This window comes from Pseudophryne corroboree, chromosome 5, assembly GCF_028390025.1.
Source record: "Pseudophryne corroboree isolate aPseCor3 chromosome 5, aPseCor3.hap2, whole genome shotgun sequence".
NCBI classification, from domain to species: Eukaryota; Metazoa; Chordata; class Amphibia; order Anura; family Myobatrachidae; genus Pseudophryne; species Pseudophryne corroboree.
The window spans coordinates 423785023-423806286 of NC_086448.1; the positions used below are offsets into that span (position 1 = coordinate 423785023).

General features: G+C 46.8%; 1 protein-coding gene across 2 annotated transcripts in view; it reads right to left on the reverse strand.

The window, feature by feature from the left end:
• ICE1 (interactor of little elongation complex ELL subunit 1) overlaps window positions 1-21264 on the reverse strand; it is a 292267-nt gene that overhangs the window by 235663 nt on the left and 35340 nt on the right. For both annotated transcript variants that reach the window (XM_063922809.1, XM_063922810.1), the window contains exons 4-5: window positions 15827-15863; window positions 1435-1451 (exon numbers count right to left, since the gene is read on the reverse strand). In XM_063922809.1, coding sequence (XP_063778879.1) covers window positions 1435-1451; window positions 15827-15863 — 54 coding nt within the window. The remainder of the gene's footprint in view (window positions 1-1434; window positions 1452-15826; window positions 15864-21264) is intronic.

Consider the following 21264-nt stretch of genomic DNA (forward strand, 5'->3'; position numbering starts at 1 on the left):
CAAAACAGACTTCCAGGCTGTCAGAGCTACTTTTGAAGAAAAGATAAAGATAGTAGGCTTCAAACTATGGGATGGTCAGAACAGTCTCCAGACTTAAACATCATCAAGGCTTTGCTTTTACTGGGGACTGACAATTACATGTATTTGCAGTTTAATCGAGGGGAGCATAAAACCTTTCATACACACGGTGGCTCTAGTCTATTGCTGTCAACAGCCACAATAAGCCGTGCAGAAGGCACAGATATACGAAGAAATGGCATACTGCAATGCACAGAAAGTCCAGTTGCCGAGGCCCAGCTTCTCCATAATATCAGTAGATATAATCTCTTCCATCTAATTGTAGAATAATACTATGGGCTCGATGAGGAGAATGGTTCCATGATATAATTTCTATTGATAACAGAACTATTGCTCTGAGACGTTCAGCATAATATACCTCAGCGAGAAGGGATCCTTAGTTTAAAGAAAGGGATAACTGTAACTTGCGGCTGCTTAATTATTTAATGGTAAAATACTGATACTGCTTAACAGTGGACTTTTCATTTTTTAACAAGCAACAGCTTTCCCTATCACGATATGTATACAATATATGGAATATCATTTCTTTTTAATACTAAATTTACTGCAGTCAATTTCTACGTATTGTTATGTTTATTAAATGTGGCTTGATAGCAGCATTTCAGTCACATAAATTTGTTACATATACAGCATGGATCCTATTTCCATTTTCCTTTATGGGACATGCAGACACTCCCCATGTTGGGTTGTTTATTGATATCAGACAGCCTCTTTTTTTTTTTTTTTTTAAACTCCATTGAGCTGGTGCGGGATGAATTAGACAGAGAGGTAAAAGCTAAGCCAATTGAAAACAATCTCCAATTATTCGGTTTGTACTTTTAGTATACACTTAGTCTTTGACATTAAAATGTATAAATTTCAATAAACACTGGATAAAAGGAGATGCCATAAATGGGGGAGGGGGTGGGGGGGGGGGGGGGGGGGGTGACTTTCTAGTACTATGATTGGGCCTATTTGCAGAGCCTGTAACATGACAGTTAGGAGCTAGTTGGTTGGTACTTTATCACAGTGCAATTTATCACTCTCCAAGGCATTACTTCCCATACATTCAAAGCAGTTCCATATGTTGAGGCACCATTTGCACATCCTTAGGCCATCAGCAGCTGGGAGAAGCCTATTTTACCTTATATGGTTTTGGTTATTAAATAGTTGAAACAGATTGATCAATTTTGGTACTTCCTACATGATAATTCGTATTGGTGAATTACAAATATTAATGCTCCTGCATTCACCTATTAAGTGCAAAGTAAGTAGTGGCACATGTTCAGGACGATGTGCACTTTTTGTAGTATACTGTAGGTGAGATATCAAGATGTTTATTTAAGTGAAATATGTTAATAAAAGATAAACAGTTACCTTTCCGCATACTGAAGATGTATTTTCGAGTTAAGGGAAAAACACTAAATACAGAATACATATCAAGATTACAACAGATTAAAGCAGAAATAATGATGTCACCAAATAAAAAGAAAACACATTTAAGTTATTACATCATCAACCTTTTTCATATATGGGGAGAGGGATTTACTAGTAGTCAATTTGCAGATATAGTGTACTCAAATATAGGGTTTGTTTGGCCTATACCAAAACAAGAAGACAATTCCTTGTTTGGAGCACTCTTTTATAATTAATTGATAGGATGAAGTAATATTAAAATAGAACTTTTAATCTTAGACTCTTTAAAATTAGAGGGTACATAGATTTAACAAAACAGGATTTTGGTACTCACCGTTAAATCCTTTTCTCCTAGTCCGTAGAGGATGCTGGGGACTCCAAAAGGACCATGGGGTATAGACGGGATCCGCAGGAGCTTGGGCACACTAAAAAGACTTAAAACTGGGTGTGAACTGGCCCCTCCCTCTATGCCCCTCCTCCAGACCTCAGTTATAGGAACTGTGCCCAGGAGAGACTGACAGTACAAGGAAAGATTTTTGTTTTAACTAAGGGTGTGTACACACGGTGAGATTCGGACTTATCCGATTCTCACTGTGCGACGTGGGGCCGGGACGGCACTTAGCCAGTATCGCAAGCACATAATGAGTGTGCTTGCGATCCTGGTTCTGTGCGATTTTGGCTAAGTGTCAATCCTGACTATCTCTTATATAGAGATAGTCAGGATTGACTTGGCTGCACAGCCTATTTTTTCGGCCGATGACGACCGCGCGGGGCCGCGCATCGGCATCGCAAGGTGACTGTCACCTTGCGATCTGCACTATCTTTTCTTCCGATTCTGACTATATAGTCAGAATCGGAAGAAAAGATCTTACCGTGTGTACACGCCTTAAGGGCTACCAAACTACCAGCCCACACCATAAACATACCGTACAGCCGGAATAACGCCAAACCAGATAATAGTATGCATAAAACTCCAGCAACCAGCTGCAACAAACCAATACACAACTCGTGTACAAACTAACTTAACCAGTAAGAAAACACACTGCAAGTAATAGTCCGCACTGGGACGGGCGCCCAGCATCCTCTACGGACTAGGAGAAAAGGATTTAACGGTGAGTACCAAAATCCTGTTTTCTCTTACGTCCTAGAGGATGCTGGGGACTCCAAAAGGACCAAGGGGATTATATCAAAGCTCCAGAACGGGCGGGAGAGTGCAGACGACTCTGCAGCACCGACTGAGCAAACGCCAGGTCCTCATCGGCCAGGGTATCAAACTTATAGAACTTAGCAAAAGTGTTCGAACCCGACCAAGTAGCTGCTCGGCAAAGCTGTAGCGCAGAGACACCTCGGGCAGCCGCCCAAGATGAGCCCACTTTCCTGGTAGAATGGGCTTTAACCGATTTCGGCACCGGCAGTCCTACCGAAAAATGAGCCTGCTGGATCATACTACAAATCCAGCGTGCAATAGTCTGTTTTGAAGCGGGATGACCAATCTTGTTGGCCGCATACAAAACAAACAACGCTTCAGTTTTCCTAGTAACAGCTGTCCTAGAAACAGACTTTTAACGCTCTTACAACATCCAGAGATTTTGGAATCGCCACCTCTTCCGTAGCTACCGGAACCACAATAGGTTGGTTAATGTGAAATGAAGAAACCACCTTCGGTAGAAATGGTTGACGAGTCCTCCATTCCGCCCTATCCGAATGAAAAAATAAGAATTTACTTACCGATAATTCTATTTCTCGTAGTCCGTAGTGGATGCTGGGGACTCCGTCAGGACCATGGGGATTAGCGGCTCCGCAGGAGACAGGGCACAAAAGTAAAAGCTTTAGGATCAGGTGGTGTGCACTGGCTCCTCCCCCCATGACCCTCCTCCAAGCCTCAGTTAGGATACTGTGCCCGGACGAGCGTACACAATAAGGAAGGATTTTGAATCCCGGGTAAGACTCACACCAGCCACACCAATCACACTGTACAACCTGTGATCTGAACCCAGTTAACAGCATGATAACAGCGGAGCCTCTGAAAAGATGGCTCACAACAATAATAACCCGATTTTTGTAACAATAACTATGTACAAGTATTGCAGTCAATCCGCACTTGGGATGGGCGCCCAGCATCCACTACGGGAAATAGAATTATCGGTAAGTAAATTCTTATTTTCTCTGACGTCCTAAGTGGATGCTGGGGACTCCGTCAGGACCATGGGGATTATACCAAAGCTCCCAAACGGGCGGGAGAATGCGGATGACTCTGCAGCACCGAATGAGAGAACTCCCGGTCCTCCTCAGTCAGGGTGTGCCCCTGACCAAGTAGCTGCTCGGCAAAGTTGTAAAGCCGAGACCCCTCGGGCAGCCGCCCAAGATGAGCCCACCTTCCTTGTGGAATGGGCATTTACATATTTTGGCTGTGGCAGGCCTGCCACAGCATGTGCAAGCTGAATTGTACTACACATCCAACTAGCAATTGTCTGCTTAGAATCAAGAGCACCCAGTTTATTGGGTGCATACAGGATAACAGCAAGTCAGTTTTCCTGACTCCAGCCGTCCTGGAAACCTATATTTTCAGGGCCCTGACAACATCTAGCAACTTGGAGTCCTCCAAGTCCCTAGTAGCCGCAGGTACCACAATAAGCTGGTTCAGGTGAAACACTGACACCACCTTAGGGAGAAACTGGGGACGAGTCCGCAGCTCTGCCCTGTCCGAATGGACAATCAGATATGGGCTTTTTTGAGACAAAGCCGCCAATTCTGACACTCGCCTGGCCGAGGCCAGGGCCAACAGCATGGTCACTTTCCATGTGAGATATTTCAAATCCACAGATTTGAGCGGTTTAAACCAATGTGATTTGAGGAATCCCAGAACTACGTTGAGATCCCACAGTGCCACTGGAGGCACAAAAGGGGGTTGTATATGCAGTACTCCCTTGACAAACTTCTGGACTTCAGGAACTGAAGCCAATTCTTTCTGGAAGAAAATCGACAGGGCCGAAATTTGAACCTTAATGGACCCCAATTTGAGGCCCATAGACACTCCTGTTTGCAGGAAATGCAGGAATCGACCGAGTTGAAATTTCTTCGTGGGGCCTTCCTGGCCTCACACCACGCAACATATTTTCACCACATGTGGTGATAATGTTGTGCGGTCACCTCCTTCCTGGCTTTGACCAGGGTAGGAATGACCTCTTCCGGAATGCCTTTTTCCCTTAGGATCCGGCGTTCAACCGCCATGCCGTCAAACGCAGCCGCGGTAAGTCTTGGAACAGACATGGTACTTGCTGAAGCAAGTCCCTTCTTAGCGGCAGAGGCCATGAGTCCTCTGTGAGCATCTCTTGAAGTTCCAGGTACCAAGTCCTTCTTGGCCAATCCGGAGCCACGAGTATAGTTCTTACTCCTCTACGTCTTATAATTCTCAGTACCTTGGGTATGAGAAGCAGAGGAGGGAACACATACACTGACTGGTACACCCACGGTGTTACCAGAGCGTCCACAGCTATTGCCTGAGGGTCTCTTGACCTGGCGCAATACCTGTCCAGTTTTTTGTTCAGGCGGGACGCCATCATGTCCACCTTTGGTCTTTCCCAATGGTTCACAATCATGTGGAAGACTTCCCGATGAAATCCCCACTCTCCCGGGCGTCGGAATGAACACTGCTGACAGTGCTATCACCTGATTTTCCGCCCAGCGAAGAATCCTTGCAGTTTCTGCTATTGCCCTTCTGCTTCTTGTGCCGCCCTGTCTGTTTACGTGGGCGAATGCCGTGATGTTGTCCCACTGGATCAATACCGGCTGACCTTGAAGCAGAGGTCTTGCTAAGCTTAGAGCATTGTAACTTGCCCTTAGCTCCAGTATATTTATGTGGAGAGAATTCTCCAGACTTGATCACACTCCCTGGAAATTTTTTCCCTGTGTGACTGCTCCCCAGCCTCTCAGGCTGGCATCCCTGGTCACCAGGACCCTTCCTGAATGCCGAATCTGCGGCCCATTAGTAGATGAGTACTTTGCAGCCACCGCAGAAGAAACACCCTTGTCCTTGGAGACAGGGTTATCCGCTGATGCATCTGAAGATGCGATCCGGACCATTTTTCCAGCAGATCCCACTGAAAAGTTCTTGCGTGAAAACTGCCGAATGGAATCGCTTCGTAAGAAGCCACCATTTTTCCCAGGACCCTTGTGCAATGATGCACTGACACTTTTCCTGGTTTTAGGAGGTTCCTGACTAGCTCGGATAACTCCCTGGCTTTCTTCTCCGGGAGAAACACCCTTTTCTGGACTGTGTCCAGAATCATCCCTAGGAACAGCCGATGTGTCGTCGGAAACAACTGCGGTTTTGGAATATTTAGAATCCACCCGTGCTGTCGTAGAACTACTTGAGATAGTGCTACTCCGACCTCCAACTGTTCTCTGGACCTTGCTCTTATCAGGAGGTCGTCCATTTTCTTTGAAGAAGAATCATCATTTCGGCCATTACCTTGGTAAAGACCCGGGGTGCCGTGGACAATCCAAACGGCAGCGTCTGAAACTGATAGCGACAGTTCTGTACCACGAACCTGAGGTACCCTTGGTGAGAAGGGCAAATTGGGACATGGAGGTAAGTATCCCTGATGTCCCGGGACACCCTATAGTCCCCTTCTTCCTGGTTCGCTATCACTGCTCTGAGTGACTCCATCTTGATTTGAACCTTTGTAAGTGTTCAAATATTTCAGATTTAGAATAGGTCTCACCGAGCCTTCTGGCTTCAGTACCACAACATAGTGTGGAATAATACCCCTTTCCTTGTTGTAGGAGGGGTACTTTGATTATCACCTGCTGGGAATACAGCTTGTGAATTGTTTCCAATACTGCCTCCCTGTCGGAGGGAGACGTTGGTAAAGCAGACTTCAGGAACCTGCGAGGGGGAAACGTCTCGACTTTCCAATCTGTACCCCTGGGATCCTACTTGTAGGATCCAGGGGTCCTGTACGGCCCCAGCGTCATGCTGAGAAACTTGGCAGAAGCGGTGGAGGCTTCTGTTCCTGGGAATGGGCTGCCTGCTGCAGTCTTCTTCCCTTTCCTCTATCCCTGGGCAGATATGACTCTTATGGGGACGAAAGGACTGAGGCTGAAAAGACGGTGTCTTTTTCTGCAGAGATGTGACTTAGGGTAAAAACGGTGGATTTTCCAGCAGTTGCCGTGGCCACCAGGTCCGATGGACCGACCCCAAATAACTCCTCCCCTTTATACGGCAATACTTCTTTGTGCCGTTTGGAATCTGCATCACCTGACCACTGTCGTGTCCATAAACATCTTCTGGCAGATATGGACATCGCACTTACTCTTGATGCCAGAGTGCAAATATCCCTCTGTGCATCTCGTATATATAGAAATGCATCCTTTAAATGCTCTATAGTCAATAAAATACTGTCCCTGTCAAGGGTATCAATATTTTTAGTCAGGGAATCCGACCAAGCCACCCCAGCTCTGCACATCCAGGCTGAGGCGATCGCTGGTCGCAGTATAACACCAGTATGTGTGTATATACTTCTTAGGATATTTTCCAGCCTCCTATCAGCTGGCTCCTTGAGGACGGCCCTATCCGGAGACGGTACCGCCACTTGTTTTGATAAGCGTGTGAGCGCCTTATCCACCCTAAGGGGTGTTTCCCAACGCGCCCTAACTTCTGGCGGGAAAGGGTATACCGCCAATAATTTTCTATCGGGGGAAACCCACGCATCATCACACACTTCATTTAATTTATCTGATTCAGGAAAAACTACAGGTAGTTTTTTCACACCCCACATAATACCCTTTTTTGTGGTACTTGTAGTATCAGAAATATGTAACACCTCCTTCATTGCCCTTAACAAGTAACGTGTGGCCCTAAAGGAAAATACGTTTGTTTCTTCACCGTCGACACTGAAATCAGTGTCCGTGTGTGTCGACCGACTGAGGTAAATGGGCGTTTTAAAGCCCCTGACGGTGTTTGAGACGCCTGGACAGGTACTATTTTTTTGCCGGCCGTCTCTGTTGACATTATCACGTAATTCCTTGAATAAGCCATCCATTCCGGTGTCGACTCCCTAGAGAGTGACATCACCATTACAGGCAATTGCTCCGCCTCCTCACCAACATCGTCCTCATACAGGTCGACACACACGTACCGACACACAGCACACACACAGGGAATGCTCTGATAGAGGACAGGACCCCACTAGCCCTTTGGGGAGGGAGAGTTTGCCAGCACACACCAAAAACGCTATAATTATACAGGGACAACCTTTATATAAGTGTTTTTCCCTTATAGCATTTTAATATATATAGTCATATCGCCAAATAAGTGCCCCCCCCCTCTCTGTTTTAACCCTGTTTCTGTAGTGCAGTGCAGGGGAGAGCCTGGGAGCCTTCCCACCAGCATTTCTGTGAGGGAAAATGGCGCTGTGTGCTGAGGAGAATAGGCCCCGCCCCCTTTTCGGCAGGCTTCTTCTCCCGTTTTTCTGAGACCTGGCAGGGGTTAAATACATCCATATAGCCCCCAGGGGCTATATGTGATGTATTTTTAGCCAGAATAAGGTACTATCATTGCTGCCCAGGGCGCCCCCCCCAGCGCCCTGCACCCTCAGTGACCGCTGCTATGAAGTGTGCTGACAACAATGGCGCACAGCTGCAGTGCTGTGCGCTACCTTATGAAGACTGAAAAGTCTTCTGCCGCCGGTTTCTGGACCTCTTCACTTTTCGGCATCTGCAAGGGGGTCGGCGGCGCGGCTCCGGGACGAACCCCAGGGTGAGACCTGTGTTCCGACTCCCTCTGGAGCTAATGGTGTCCAGTAGCCTAAGAAGCCAATCCATCCTGCACGCAGGTGAGTTCACTTCTCTCCCCTAAGTCCCTCGATGCAGTGAGCCTGTTGCCAGCAGGACTCACTGAAAATAAAAAACCTAACAAAACTTTTACTCTAAGCAGCTCTTTAGGAGAGCCACCTAGATTGCACCCTTCTCGGCCGGGCACAAAAATCTAACTGAGGCTTGGAGGAGGGTCATGGGGGGAGGAGCCAGTGCACACCACCTGATCCTAAAGCTTTTACTTTTGTGCCCTGTCTCCTGCGGAGCCGCTAATCCCCATGGTCCTGACGGAGTCCCCAGCATCCACTTAGGACGTCAGAGAAATTAAGTACGGGCTCTTATGCGATAAAGCTGCGAATTCCGACACTCGCCTGGCAGATGCCAGCGCCAAAAGCATAACGACCTTCCAAGTGAGAAATTTCAACTCAACCTTACGCAAAGGTTCAAACCAGGAAGACATGAGAAACCGTAAGACATCGAGGTCCCATGGAGCTACAAACGGCGGATTGATATGCATCACACCCTTCACAAAGGTCTGAACCTCTGGGAGGGCAGCTAACTCTTTTTGAAAGAAAATAGACAAAGCCGAAATTTGCACTTTGATGGAACCCAATTTCAGGCCTGCATCTACGCCCGCCTGTAAAAAGTGGAGAAAACGACCCAAGTGAAAATCCTCCGCAGGAGCCTTTTTAAGCTCACACCAGGAAACATACTTCCTCCAGATACGGTGATAGTGTTTCGCCGTAACCTCTTTCCTAGCCTTAATGAGAGTTGGAATGACTTCCCTGGGAATGCCCTTACGAGCTAAGATCTGGCGCTCAACCTCCATGCCGTCAAACGCAGCAGCGGTAAGTCTGGAAACACGCATGGACCCTGCAACAACAGATCCTCTCTTAGAGGAAGCGGCCAAGGATCTTCCACCAGCAAGTCCTGAAGATCCGGGTACCAGGCCCTTCTTGGCCAGTCTGGAACGACGAGAATCGCCTGAACCCTTGCTCGACGAATGATCCCCAGCACCTTTAGAATGAGAGGAAGTGGAGGGAACACATACACCGACTGGAAGACCCACGGAGACACCAGGGCGTCCACTGCAGTGGCTTGTGGGTCCCTTGACCTGGAACAATACCTCGGGAGCTTCTTATGAGCCGAGACGCCATCATGTCTATCAACGGAATTCCCCAGCGTCTTGTCACTTCTGCAAATACCTCTTGGTGCAGAGCCCATTCTCCCGGATGAAGGTCGTGTCTGCTGAGGAAATCCGCTTCCCAGTTGTCCACCCCCGGTAGGAAAACTGCTGACAGTGCGCTGACGTGTTGTTCCGTCCAGCGAAGGATCTTTGTGGCCTCCGCCATTGCCGCTCTGTTCCTCGTTCCGCCTTGCCGGTTTATATGGGCCACCGCTGTGATGTGGTCTGACTGTACCAGGACCGGTCGATCCTGAAGAAGACTTCTTGCTTGGAGCAGGCCGTTGTAAATGGCTCTTAACTCGAGAATATTTATGTGGAGACAGGCTTCCTGGAGCGACCATTTTCCCTGGAAATTTCTTCCTTGGGTGACTGCGCCCCAGCCCCGGAGACTTGCATCTGTCGTCAGAAGTACCCAATCCTGGATACCGAATCGGCGTCCCCCCAGGAGGTGATTAGCTTGTAGCCACCACAGGAGAGAAATTCTGGCTCTGGGAGATAGACTTATCTTCCGGTGAATGTGTAGATGAGATCTGGACCATTTGCTCAGCAAGTCCCACTGAAACACGCGGGCGTGAAATCTGCCAAATGGAATGGCTTCGTACGCCGCAACCATCTTCCCCAGAACCAGAGTACAATAATGGATCGACACACTCGTCGGCTTCAGAAGTTCGCCGACCATCGTCTGCAGTTCCCGAGCCTTTTCTTCTGGAAGGAATACCTTCTGTAACTCCGTGTCCAGAATCATGCCCAGAAAAGGAAGCCGAGTGGTCGGAATCAACTGGGATTTCGGCAAATTGAGCACCCAACCGTGCTGTCGCAGAACCGATAGTGACAACTCTACTCTTCTCAGCAACCGTTCCTTGGACCTCGCCTTTATCAGGAGATCGTCCAAGTACGGGATAATTGAAACCCCTTGTTTGCGAAGAAGAACCATAATTTCTGCCATGACCTTGGTGAAAATCTTCGGAGCCGTGGAAAGCCCAAACGGCAACGTCTGAAATTGGTAATGAGAATCCTGTATCGCAAACCTGAGGAAAGCCTGATGTGGAGGATATATCGGCACATGTAAGTAGGCATCCTTTATGTCGACTGACGCCATAAAATCCCCCCCCTCCAGGCTGGCAATCACCGCTCGAAGGGATTCCATCTTGAACTTGAAGACTTTCAAGTATGGATTGAGGGATTTTAGATTTAGAATTGGTCTGACCGAACCGTCCGGTTTCGGTACCACAAAGAGGCTCGAGTAGAACCCCTCTCCTCGCTGGGACGGAGGGACGGGAACAATGACCTTCTGTAGACACAATTTTTGAATCGCCGCCCGGACCACTTCCCTGTCTGGAAGAACCACTGGTAATGCCGAAATGAAGAACCGGTGAGGGGGCATCTCCTGAAACTCCAGTTTGTATCCCTGAGACACGATTTCAAACACCCAAGGATCCAGGTCTGATTGAATCCACACCTGGCTGAATACCTGAAGACGGCCCCCCACCGGTCCGGACTCCCCCAGGGAAGCCCCAGCGTCATGCGGTGGACTTGGTAGCAGCCGGGGAGGACTTCTGGTCCTGTGCGCTGAGGCTGCAGGAAGTTTTCTTCCCCGTCCTCTACCCTTTGAGGAGAGGAAAGATGAGCCTTTCCCACGCCTGTATTTGTTGTGACGAAAGGACTGCATTTGTTGATGTGGTGCCTTTTTCTGTTGTGTGGGAACATAAGGAGGACTTACCCGCAGTCGCGGTCAAGACTAGGTCCGCCAGGCCGTCCCCAAACAAGACAGTACCTTTAAAGGGTAGAGCTTCCATAGACCTCTTGGAGTCGGCATCAGCATTCCATTGATGGATCCACAAGGCCCTCCTGGCAGATATCGACATGGCATTGGTCCTTGATCCCAAGAGACAGACGTCCCTTGCCGCGTCCTTTAGGTAATCCGCAGCGTCCTTAATATAACCGAGAGTTAGAAGGACATTATCTTTATCATGAGTATCCATGTCACTAGCTAAATTCTCAGCCCATTTAGCAATAGCACTACTCACCCATACCGACGCCACAGCAGGTCTGAGCAATGCCCCCGTATTAGCGAAAATGGACTTCAGACACGTCTCCAACTTGCGATCCGCCGGATCCTTGAGAGCTGCCGTGTCAGGAGACGGAAGCGCCACCTTCTTAGACAAACGGGATAGAGCTTTATCAACAGTTGGAGATGCCTCCCATTTTTCCCTGTCATCAGAGGGGAAAGGATACGCCATATAAATCCTCTTGGGAATCTGCCATTTCTTATCCGGCGACTCCCAAGCCTTTTCACAAAGAGTATTCATTTCATGAGAGGGGGGGAAACTTCACCTCAGGTTTCTTTCCCTTGAACAAGCAAATCCTTGTTTCCTGTACCGCAGGTTCATCAGAAATTTGCAAAACATCCTTTATAGCCACAATCATGTACTGAATACTCTTAACTAATCGTGGATGTAATGCAGCCTCAGTGAGATCGACCTCGGAATCAGAGTCCGTGTCGGTATTCGTATCCCCCACCTGAGTAAAAAGGCCTCTTATGGGACCTGGATGGGGTCTGTACCTGAGATAAAGCCTCCTCCATGGACTTTTTCCACACCTGCGTCTGTAACTCAGACTTATCTAACCTCTTAGATAAAGAAGCAACATTGGAATTTATTGTATTAAGGAGTGCTAGTAAATCAGGAGTCGGCTGCGTCGACAGTGCTACATCTAGCCCCGCATCCCCACCTCCCATAACCTCCTCTGGTGAATAACATTCAGGCTCCGACATGTCGACACGTAGTACCGACACACAACCCACACAGAACCGTCCCAGCAAGGTGACAGGCCCACAATGCAGCCCAGAAGAGGAGACAGAGGGAGTATACCAGCTCACACCCCAGCGCCTGTATATTGGTACACGAATATATGTACCCAGCGCTGCCTTATTATCAAAAAGACTGGTACCCCACTGCGGCTCCCCTCTGGAGATGCCCCATTTACTTGAAATCAGTGTGGAGGTCCCGGCAGCGTCTCTCTCTCTGTCTGGTGCAGGGAGAAAATGGCGCGCGTGAGCCGCGGACCGAAGCTCCTCCCCCCTTCCCGGCGGCATCGGCCCGCCAAATTCAAACTCATGTAAAATGCCGGCGGGGGTCTGTAAAAGGTGCCTCGGCACCCACAATCATATGCCGCCCTTACAAAACTTCAGTAACATGCCTCCCAGGGCGCCCCCCCCCCCCCAGCGCCGTGCACCCAGTGACAACCGTTGGTGATATGTGTGTGGGAGCATGGAGCACAGCGTTACCGCTGTGCTTTACCTTCCGTCACTGAAGTCTTCTGATCTTCTCATACTCACCCGACTTCTGCCTTCTGGCTTCTGTGAGGGGGTGACGGCGTGGCTCCGGGAACAAGCAGCTAGGCGCACCAAGTGATCGAACCCTCTGGAGCTAATGGTGTCCAGTAGCCGAGAAGCAGAGCCTTGAAACTCACAGAAGTAGTTCCTGCTTCTCTCCCCTCCTGTAGCCAGCAGGGCTCCCTGAAAATAAAAAAAACCTAACAAAAGTCTTTTTCTAGAGAAACTCAGGAGAGCTCCCCTAGTGTGCATCCAGTCACTCCTGGGCACAAAGTCTAACTAACTGAGGTCTGGAGGAGGGGCATAGAGGGAGGGGCCAGTTCACACCCAGTTTTAAGTCTTTTTAGTGTGCCCAAGCTCCTGCGGATCCCGTCTATACCCCATGGTCCTTTTGGAGTCCCCAGCATCCTCTAGGATGTAAGAGAAAAATTCTATAATGGTTCACCCATTTATAAGTTTAAATGATGGACATAAATTTCGTCCTGTGGTGAAAGTATTTGTGAGAGAATTGTCTCTCGTCACGAGTTCTTCTCTCAATTATATTGTTGGACAATCTTTTTGTCCTAATCACAGCGGACAAAGTGGAATTTGCAGTATTCCCTGACTGAATGGATCTCCTGAATGACTGATCAGTAAGTGTGCTTACTTCCCTGAATCAGCTGCTCTGTCAGCGGGTCAGACATATCTGTCTGGTGTGTACCAAGCTTTAGAGAGGTAAAGGAAGAAAAGGCGAAGTACAGTCATGAGTAGAAACAGAAAAGAAGCGACTGGTGAGGTAGGAGGCAAACCAGAAGAGGACAGTATCACAGAAGCCAATGGAATTTAGGGTTTGGAAGATAAGGGGGTGGCCAACGGTATTAAAGGCAGCAGGCAGGTTGAGAATGAGAACAATGGAGAAGTGAACATTAGGGGATTATTTACTACACTTCCTGGCGTGTTTGAGCCTACAATTTAAAAGGACGTGTCCTCATTCACCTAGCGTTTTTTACCATATGGAAGTCCAGCCACGGGTAACCATATATACTTTTTTGAACACTGTGCGTCTTAGTTGCTATGTAGCCACACACAAAGATGCTAACAGAGTATCAGGGACACTAGATTAGTACGTTTGTCAAACCGGACTTAGTATATAAGGTGTATAAGGTCACAAATCTATGTGGCATGATGCATGGAACAGCTGCTCACATCGGAACACTGTATATTGCCTTTTTAATCCAGTGTTGCGATTTAGTGGCACACAAAAATACCCCTGCAATGTACTTTTGTCACATTAACGATTCCAAGACACATATTTAAGGAAAAATATGATTGACACGGATAAGTTGCAAAGTTCAAGAATTAACAAATAGGGCTATTTGGCGTGATTTGATCAGAGGTGTATGTGGACACACCTGTAGTAGCAAAATATCATGGGGTAAATGTAATAGCCTGCGAACTCCAGGCATTGGAGGGTTTTGCGCGAGTCTGGCCGATGTTTTAAAGTAGCAATCATTTAAAAAAAACAAAAATGCAATTTAATTTACCCATGTCTTTTGTTATTCAAAGCAATGACCATTTACATTACGGAATTAAACATAGTAACAGTTTGAGGTTGAAAAAAGACAATTTGTCCATCGAGTTCAACCTTTCTGTATTCTCCTACACTATTATTTTTAGGACTAATTTTATCTGTAGTGAATGTCGGCTGTTCTGATTATTCATCTTTTTTTCTTTTTTTTTACTTTAACTAGACTGCGTGATCTACCCATCATAACCCTGAATATCCTTATCCATTAGGAATTTATCTAGCCCATTCTTAAAAGTAGTGACAGAGTCTGCCATTACTACTCTCTCAGGCAGGGAATTCCAAATACATATTGCCCTTACTTTGAAGAAACCTTTTTGTCTGTGTGCGAAATCTCCTCTCCTCTAACCTAAGCAGATGTCCACGTGTCCTTTGTGTTGATCTTAGCACAAACAAATCCTCCGCAAGCTGTGTATTGTCCCCTTATATATATTTGTAAATGTTAGTCATGTCCTCTCATAATCTCCTCTTTTCCAGTGTGAACATGCCTAGCCTATCAAGCCTTTCCTCGTTTTCTAGCGTCTCCATCCCCTAGGAAGCAGTGGCCTTTATAAACTGCTGCCTAGTAAATAAACTCCTTATGCTGGCCATACACACGGTCGATATTGTGCACAAATACATGATATTGACCTATCATTAGACCCATTGCATGCATATCGTGCATGTTAATGGGTGCGAATACGATGCGTGGGTCGCACGTCGCATCAGCTGATCATATACGCTGCACATATGATCAGTCAATCCCGGCCCCAGGCGTTTGCGGAGGTATTAGTATGACTCTAATGCGAGCCGTACTAATGTATGGCCAGCATAAGACTTAGCTAATATAAAGCCAACAAAAGAAAGTACAGAGAAAAAGATAAATAATAATCATCTTAAAAACAGTCACTACCAGATGAAGCTGCAGCAACACAGCCAGTCTCCCATGATGCATCCATGTTGGAGTCGGACAGACTCTTTTTTTTTTTTAATCTATGAAAAGTGCCACGGCTTGCACTTAAACTGCTGTTAGCTGAGACGATTAAATCCTGTTACCACTGCCAATTATAATGGATTTTATGAAAATATCAATTTTAGCAGATGGCACTAGTTACTAAAAGATGCTAAGTAACTTGTATGCCATCATCTGCATAACGCTAAACTCTCCACTAGGACAGCTATACCAAGTGGCAGTATAAAGAGTACTGTATACTAGTTGATAAATAGGAATACATGAATGCTGAATTCATGTTTGTTCATGCATGCACATAGTTGTAGACTCTTAAAATTATCTATAATTGTATTATTTTACATACTATTCTTAAATAAATGATAATTTACAAAGCCCAGGGAACTGTAGATATATAGTATATTGGGCTATGCCCACATTTGCTATTTAGGTCCTCAGAAAACATACAAAAACAGAACTTAATCTATTACACTACACAGTTACAAAAATTTGCATGTAAAGGATATCATCACACTTCTGTTGATATTTTGCAAGCAGGTGGCTGGAAAACAAAATTAGACAATTAACATACTGTATGCTTGTTTAGGCAAAATGCAAGCAGCCACAGTAGAGCTACAAGTGTACTGTACGTGCAAAAAATAAAATAAATAAATAAGCAAAAATTTAAGAGTTATGGTTAAACTTACCCTTGTTACCGCTTTTTCTTTAAGGTCCATAGAATCCACAGGGATGGTAACCAGGTACAGGCACCAAACAGTTAAGCTTTTTGCTTTCAAGACGAACTGGTCCTTCTCCCTGATATGCCACCTAAAGCAGGAGAGGAAAGCGGAAAGACTGGTACACACACAGGAAACAGATTGAGAGTAACACACGGAGGCTAGTTGTGTCAGGGTGGGTGCCCTGTGGATCCTATGGACCTCGAAGAAAAAAAAAAAGTTAACAGATGTGTTACCATAAATCTTATTTTTCTTCTTCAGGGTCTATAGGCATCCACAGGGATGATCTAGGGGATGTCCCAAAGCAGTTCAACTAGGGAGCGGACGCTCCTAAGCTGAGAGAAGAATGTTGCATCCAACTGAGGCATCTTGAGATGCAAACGTTTCAGAGGCATAGAACCTAAGAAACGTGTGGACAGAAGACCAAGTGGCTGCCTTGCATAGTTGTTCAGCAGACGTACCATGACGGGCTGCCCACGAAGGCCCCACAGGGCGAGTAAAGTGAGCAGAGACTGTGTCCAGCACAGGGAGGTCAGCTTGTATATAAGCCTGTGAGATAGTCATGCAAAGCCATCTGGCCAGAGTCTGTCTGTTAGCTGGCCAGCCCCGCTTGTGGAATCCATAGAGGACACAGAGTGAATCCGAACTAGTACGGTCCACATAGATTCTAAGAGCACGAACTACATCTAAGGAGGCATCCCCTGCCAAGGTCTGGAGATTTGACGGCGGAACTACTATTTCTTCGTTAAGATGGAAGCTGGATACCACCTTTAGAGATAACAGTGTTTGGTCCGCAGGACTGCTTGGTCATTATGAAAGATCACAAATGGAGAGCGGTAGGAAAGCACTCCTAAGTCTGACACCCTTCCTGCTGAGGCTATAGCCAAAAAAAAAAAAAAGAAGAAGTCTTTGAGGTCAACAGAAACCAGTGGTTCAAAAAGTAACTGCTGCAATGCCGGGAGAAATAGAGACAAATCCTATGGGGTCACCGGAGGGACAAAGGGAGGTAAAATCCGCAATACTCTTTGTAGAAAGGCACGCACATCTGGTAACGGAGCAATCCGCTTCTGGTAGCAAACTGACAAAGCAGAGACCTGTGCCTTAAAAGAAACAAGGTGGAGAACGAGATCCCGACAGGCACAATCACGACATTCTCCCTATGCGGGTGTCCACGACACCCATAGAGGGGGAATATATTAGTGTGCGAGCGTAGCGAGGCACCGTGCCCACAGATTAGCGAGCGCAGCGAGCCCGCAAGGGGCTGCGTTGCGCTCGCCCCCGTCGGGATTGTGCTGGTCGGGATCCCGGTGTCGGTATTCTGACCGCCGGGATCCCGTCCAGCAGGATCTCGTACTGATCCCATTGGGCACACCACTTAAGTATGCCACACTAATAGATACGGGCCGAAGCAGTATTCCGGGACCGCAGTATTGTCTTATCAACAGAACGAGAGGACACTTTTGACCTCAAGAGGGATGACTCAAGAGCCACGCCGTCAAAAACAGGCAAGCTAAGTCCAGGTGTAGACAGGGTCCCTGAGACAAGAGATCCGGTCACAGAGGAAGTGGAATGGGAACATCCATGGATAGACTGGAGATCCTTGAACCCATGGTGCCTGGGCCAAGCCAGAGCTATCAAGATCACGGTGCTGCCTTCCTGCTTGAATTTGCAAAGATCCCTGGTAAGGAGGGAGACTGCAGGGAAGAGGTATGACAGATGGAAAGGCCATTTGATGGCCAATGAATCCACGAGAGGCTACTTCTGGATCCCTTGTTCTGGACCTGTATATTGGCAGCTTGCAGTTGTGTCTGGAGGCAATGAGGTCTTCTTCCAGAATACCCCATTTGTCCACCAGAAGCTGAAAGACTTCTTGATTTAGAGACCATTCTCCGGCGTGCACATCCTGGCGCCTGAGGAAGTCCGCCTCCCAGTTGATGATTGTGGGTATGAAGACCGTGGAGATGGTGTTCTGCCCAGGTGAGAATTTGTGCCACTTCTGCTATAGCTGAGACACTGCAAGTGCCTCCATGGTGATTGAGATGGGCCACTGCTGTGGCGTTGTCTGACTGGACTTGGACAGGGCAAGTTTGAAGAAAGTCCTGAGCCAGAGTGAGAGCTCTGCAAATAGATCTCAGCTCCAGAACGTTCATTGGCAAGACTCTTTTGGTGGGAGTCCAGTCTTGAAAAGGTGTGACTTCCAATGACTGTTCCCTATCCACGGAGACTGGCGTCCATGGTGAGAAGAACCGAATTCGGAATCCAGAATGGGTGACCCATGTCCAGGTGGGAAGTTTGCAACCACCAAAAGGATCAGGTGTTGGAGAGGTCTGAAGTGGAACTGAGCGTATTCCATCATGTCGAAGGAGGATACAATGGATCCCAAGGTCTGCAGTGCAATGAATGGAAACCCTGCGAATTTGGAGCAGTCTGCGCACCTGTTCCGCAATTTCGTCCGTAGGTAGGAAGATTTTCTGTACGTTAGTATCCACAAGAGCTCCCAGATGTACCATCCTCCAAGAGGGGATCAGGGAAGACTTCTTCCAGTTGATTAACCAACCGTGATGATGGCAGCTGAAGATCTCTGGAGAGAGTGTGCCAGAATCAGCAGGTCGACCAGATAAGGGAGTATTCTGATCCGCTGACACCGAAACTGAGCCGCCATGACAGACATGAGTTTGGTATAGACTCTCTGTGCCGTAAAAAGTCCAAAAGGCAGTGCCTGAAATTGGAAATACTGGTGTAGGACAACAAACCAAAGGTATAGCTGATGAGAGGGCGCTATAGGCACATGTAGGTAAGCGTCCTGATGTCTAAAGAAACCATAAAGTCCCCAGGCTGCACAGCAAGGACAATGGAACGGAGCGTTTCCATACGAAACTTTGGCACTCAGAGATATTTGCTCAGTAACTTGAGGTGGAGCCAATGGGACCCATAGGGCTTCTGAACTAAGAAGAACACGGAGTAAAAGCCCTTAACCCGTTTTGACAGGAAATACCATGCCTGACTGTAGTATGGAGTGAATAGCAGACTGGAGAGCCTGAGCTTTGCAAAGTTCTGCAGGTGGGCTTGTATGAAAATACTGCCAGTTCCCTGGCCTGTTAAAATGGGTCCCCAGCACCAGTATTATTTGCACTGGTGATCCAGTACACTCCGCGGCCATGGCCCATCAGCACCTCTGGTCAGTAATCCAGTACCGGATGTATGGACTGCTAACACACAGGTCCCGCAAGCGAGAGCCTGCCTTACCTCCCCATGTGTGCCTGGCTGCAGTTCTGGACCGTCCCATGTGTCTCTGCGCACGGCGCCCACTGAAAGTACCTCGCCGTAGCTGGAGTTGCGGCGTCGGCAGGGTTGTTGGAACAGCAGTGCTGGCGTCCAAAGGACTGCCTAGCGCTGCCTGCTCAGTAGCAAAAAGAAAATAAAGGATTAAATCATAAAAATAAAGCACTGTCACAAAAGGTGCAGCTCATGCTGGCACCAAACAAAAACTGAGGAGTCTGAGCTGTGAGCGGGGTATAATGGAGAAGATAAAGTGCATTTTGGGAGCAAAGCTTAACTGTTTCGTGCCTGTTCCTGGTTTCCACCATCATACCTAAAAGGTAATCCCAATGGATCTTATGGACCCTGAAGACGAAAATAAAAGTTATGGACCTGACAAGTCTGCTCTCTTGGCATATGCAAACATCAGTGATAGGATCTCCTGAAGCTCTGAAAGATCAGTGTGTGTAACATTTGAGTGTCCATATATAGCAACCGCATACAAATGTGTCCTCATACATCTAACCTCAATACGACATGCAGCGCATAATGCCTGGTGTGAGTAAGCCACCAGGTTATGTGCAACTTTGCTAATGTTGGGCATCTTGTCGTGTCCAATCAGGACGTGACACCTGTATACTGTGCGTCTGCTTTTTGTATTCGAAAAAAGCTATGGCTGCTACATTGTAGCACTTTGTTTACAGATTAAAATGCCTCACTCTCACACAGATATAAAAGTGTCACATATCAAATTAATCAGCAGTCTCCTGGTGTTTTCAAGTCATATCGCGTTGCGACTAAGACAATTTTCAGCATAAAAAGACAAAAAAAAAAATGCCCAATGCTAGCAGATTCTCACGGGACCGGACGCACCAAAAGGAGTTCTTTGGCGCGCCTGCAGCAATGATGTATGAGGATACAAGGACCTCCTTGACAGCTGGACTAAGTTTGGATGCATAATCACCCTAGTGACTTGAGAATGTGCTCCATGAGGAAAGCTTGTTGCCCCTACGCTGCACCCTTAGCCACTATCGTAGAAGAAAGATGGGTAAGAAGGTCACTTTTGAGTATTTACTGGGGATCATTAGAACTGGTTCACAGCAATTAGAAGTTCCCATCCAAAACATTATGATAGTTCTGATCTCACAACCTACAGTATGTCCCTAGATTGATGATTTACCTAGGACTTTCAACCCACTTAATTGTGTATGCAGTGGTTATCCTTTTCACTTGGTATGTCTCATTTTCATGTATAGATTATTCAAACATTGTTACAATAAAGTACGGCCAACATAAGTGTCTTGCCTGTTGCTTTGTGTTGAATGAAAAATGCATGGCTCGGATGAACTTGCAATATCTTGCCTAGAATTTCTCTCTCTCCCATTATGTGTCATCAGTGCCAAACATTTCCTATTCTGCCCAAAGTGATCCTATATAGTGCACTTAAAACTGCTGTCTCATCTGGATACTTCATGGGTAGAATGGATAGTCCTTGTAACTGGCTGCTACACTCTTTGTATTGTCTCTGTATTACGTGTAAAGCTAAACCTCTTTATTATGTATATAGTTTCTGTAGTGTATTATGTTAATACTATCTGTTAAGCGCCTTGAGTCTTATTAGAAAAAAAAGCTCTATATACTGTAAATAAATGATTATTCGATCCTTGAAAAATATACATACACAAATTATTACATGCAACAGTAAGATTCAGGTTAAGCACTTCCCATGCAAATTACTGATCTGTAAATGGAATTTATAGTGCATTCAATAGCAATGAAGCTATGTCAATAATAAAATAAGTGGCGTACTTAAAAACCCTGAGCATGAAAACAACATATTTTCAAAGAACAGGATGTCTCCAGGAATTGAGGCATGTCAAAGTAATAAGCATAATGCAGCTGCAGTGGAACTACACATACCAGCATGATGTGTCACCGTTTTGCTATTATACTAAACTGCAGCATGTT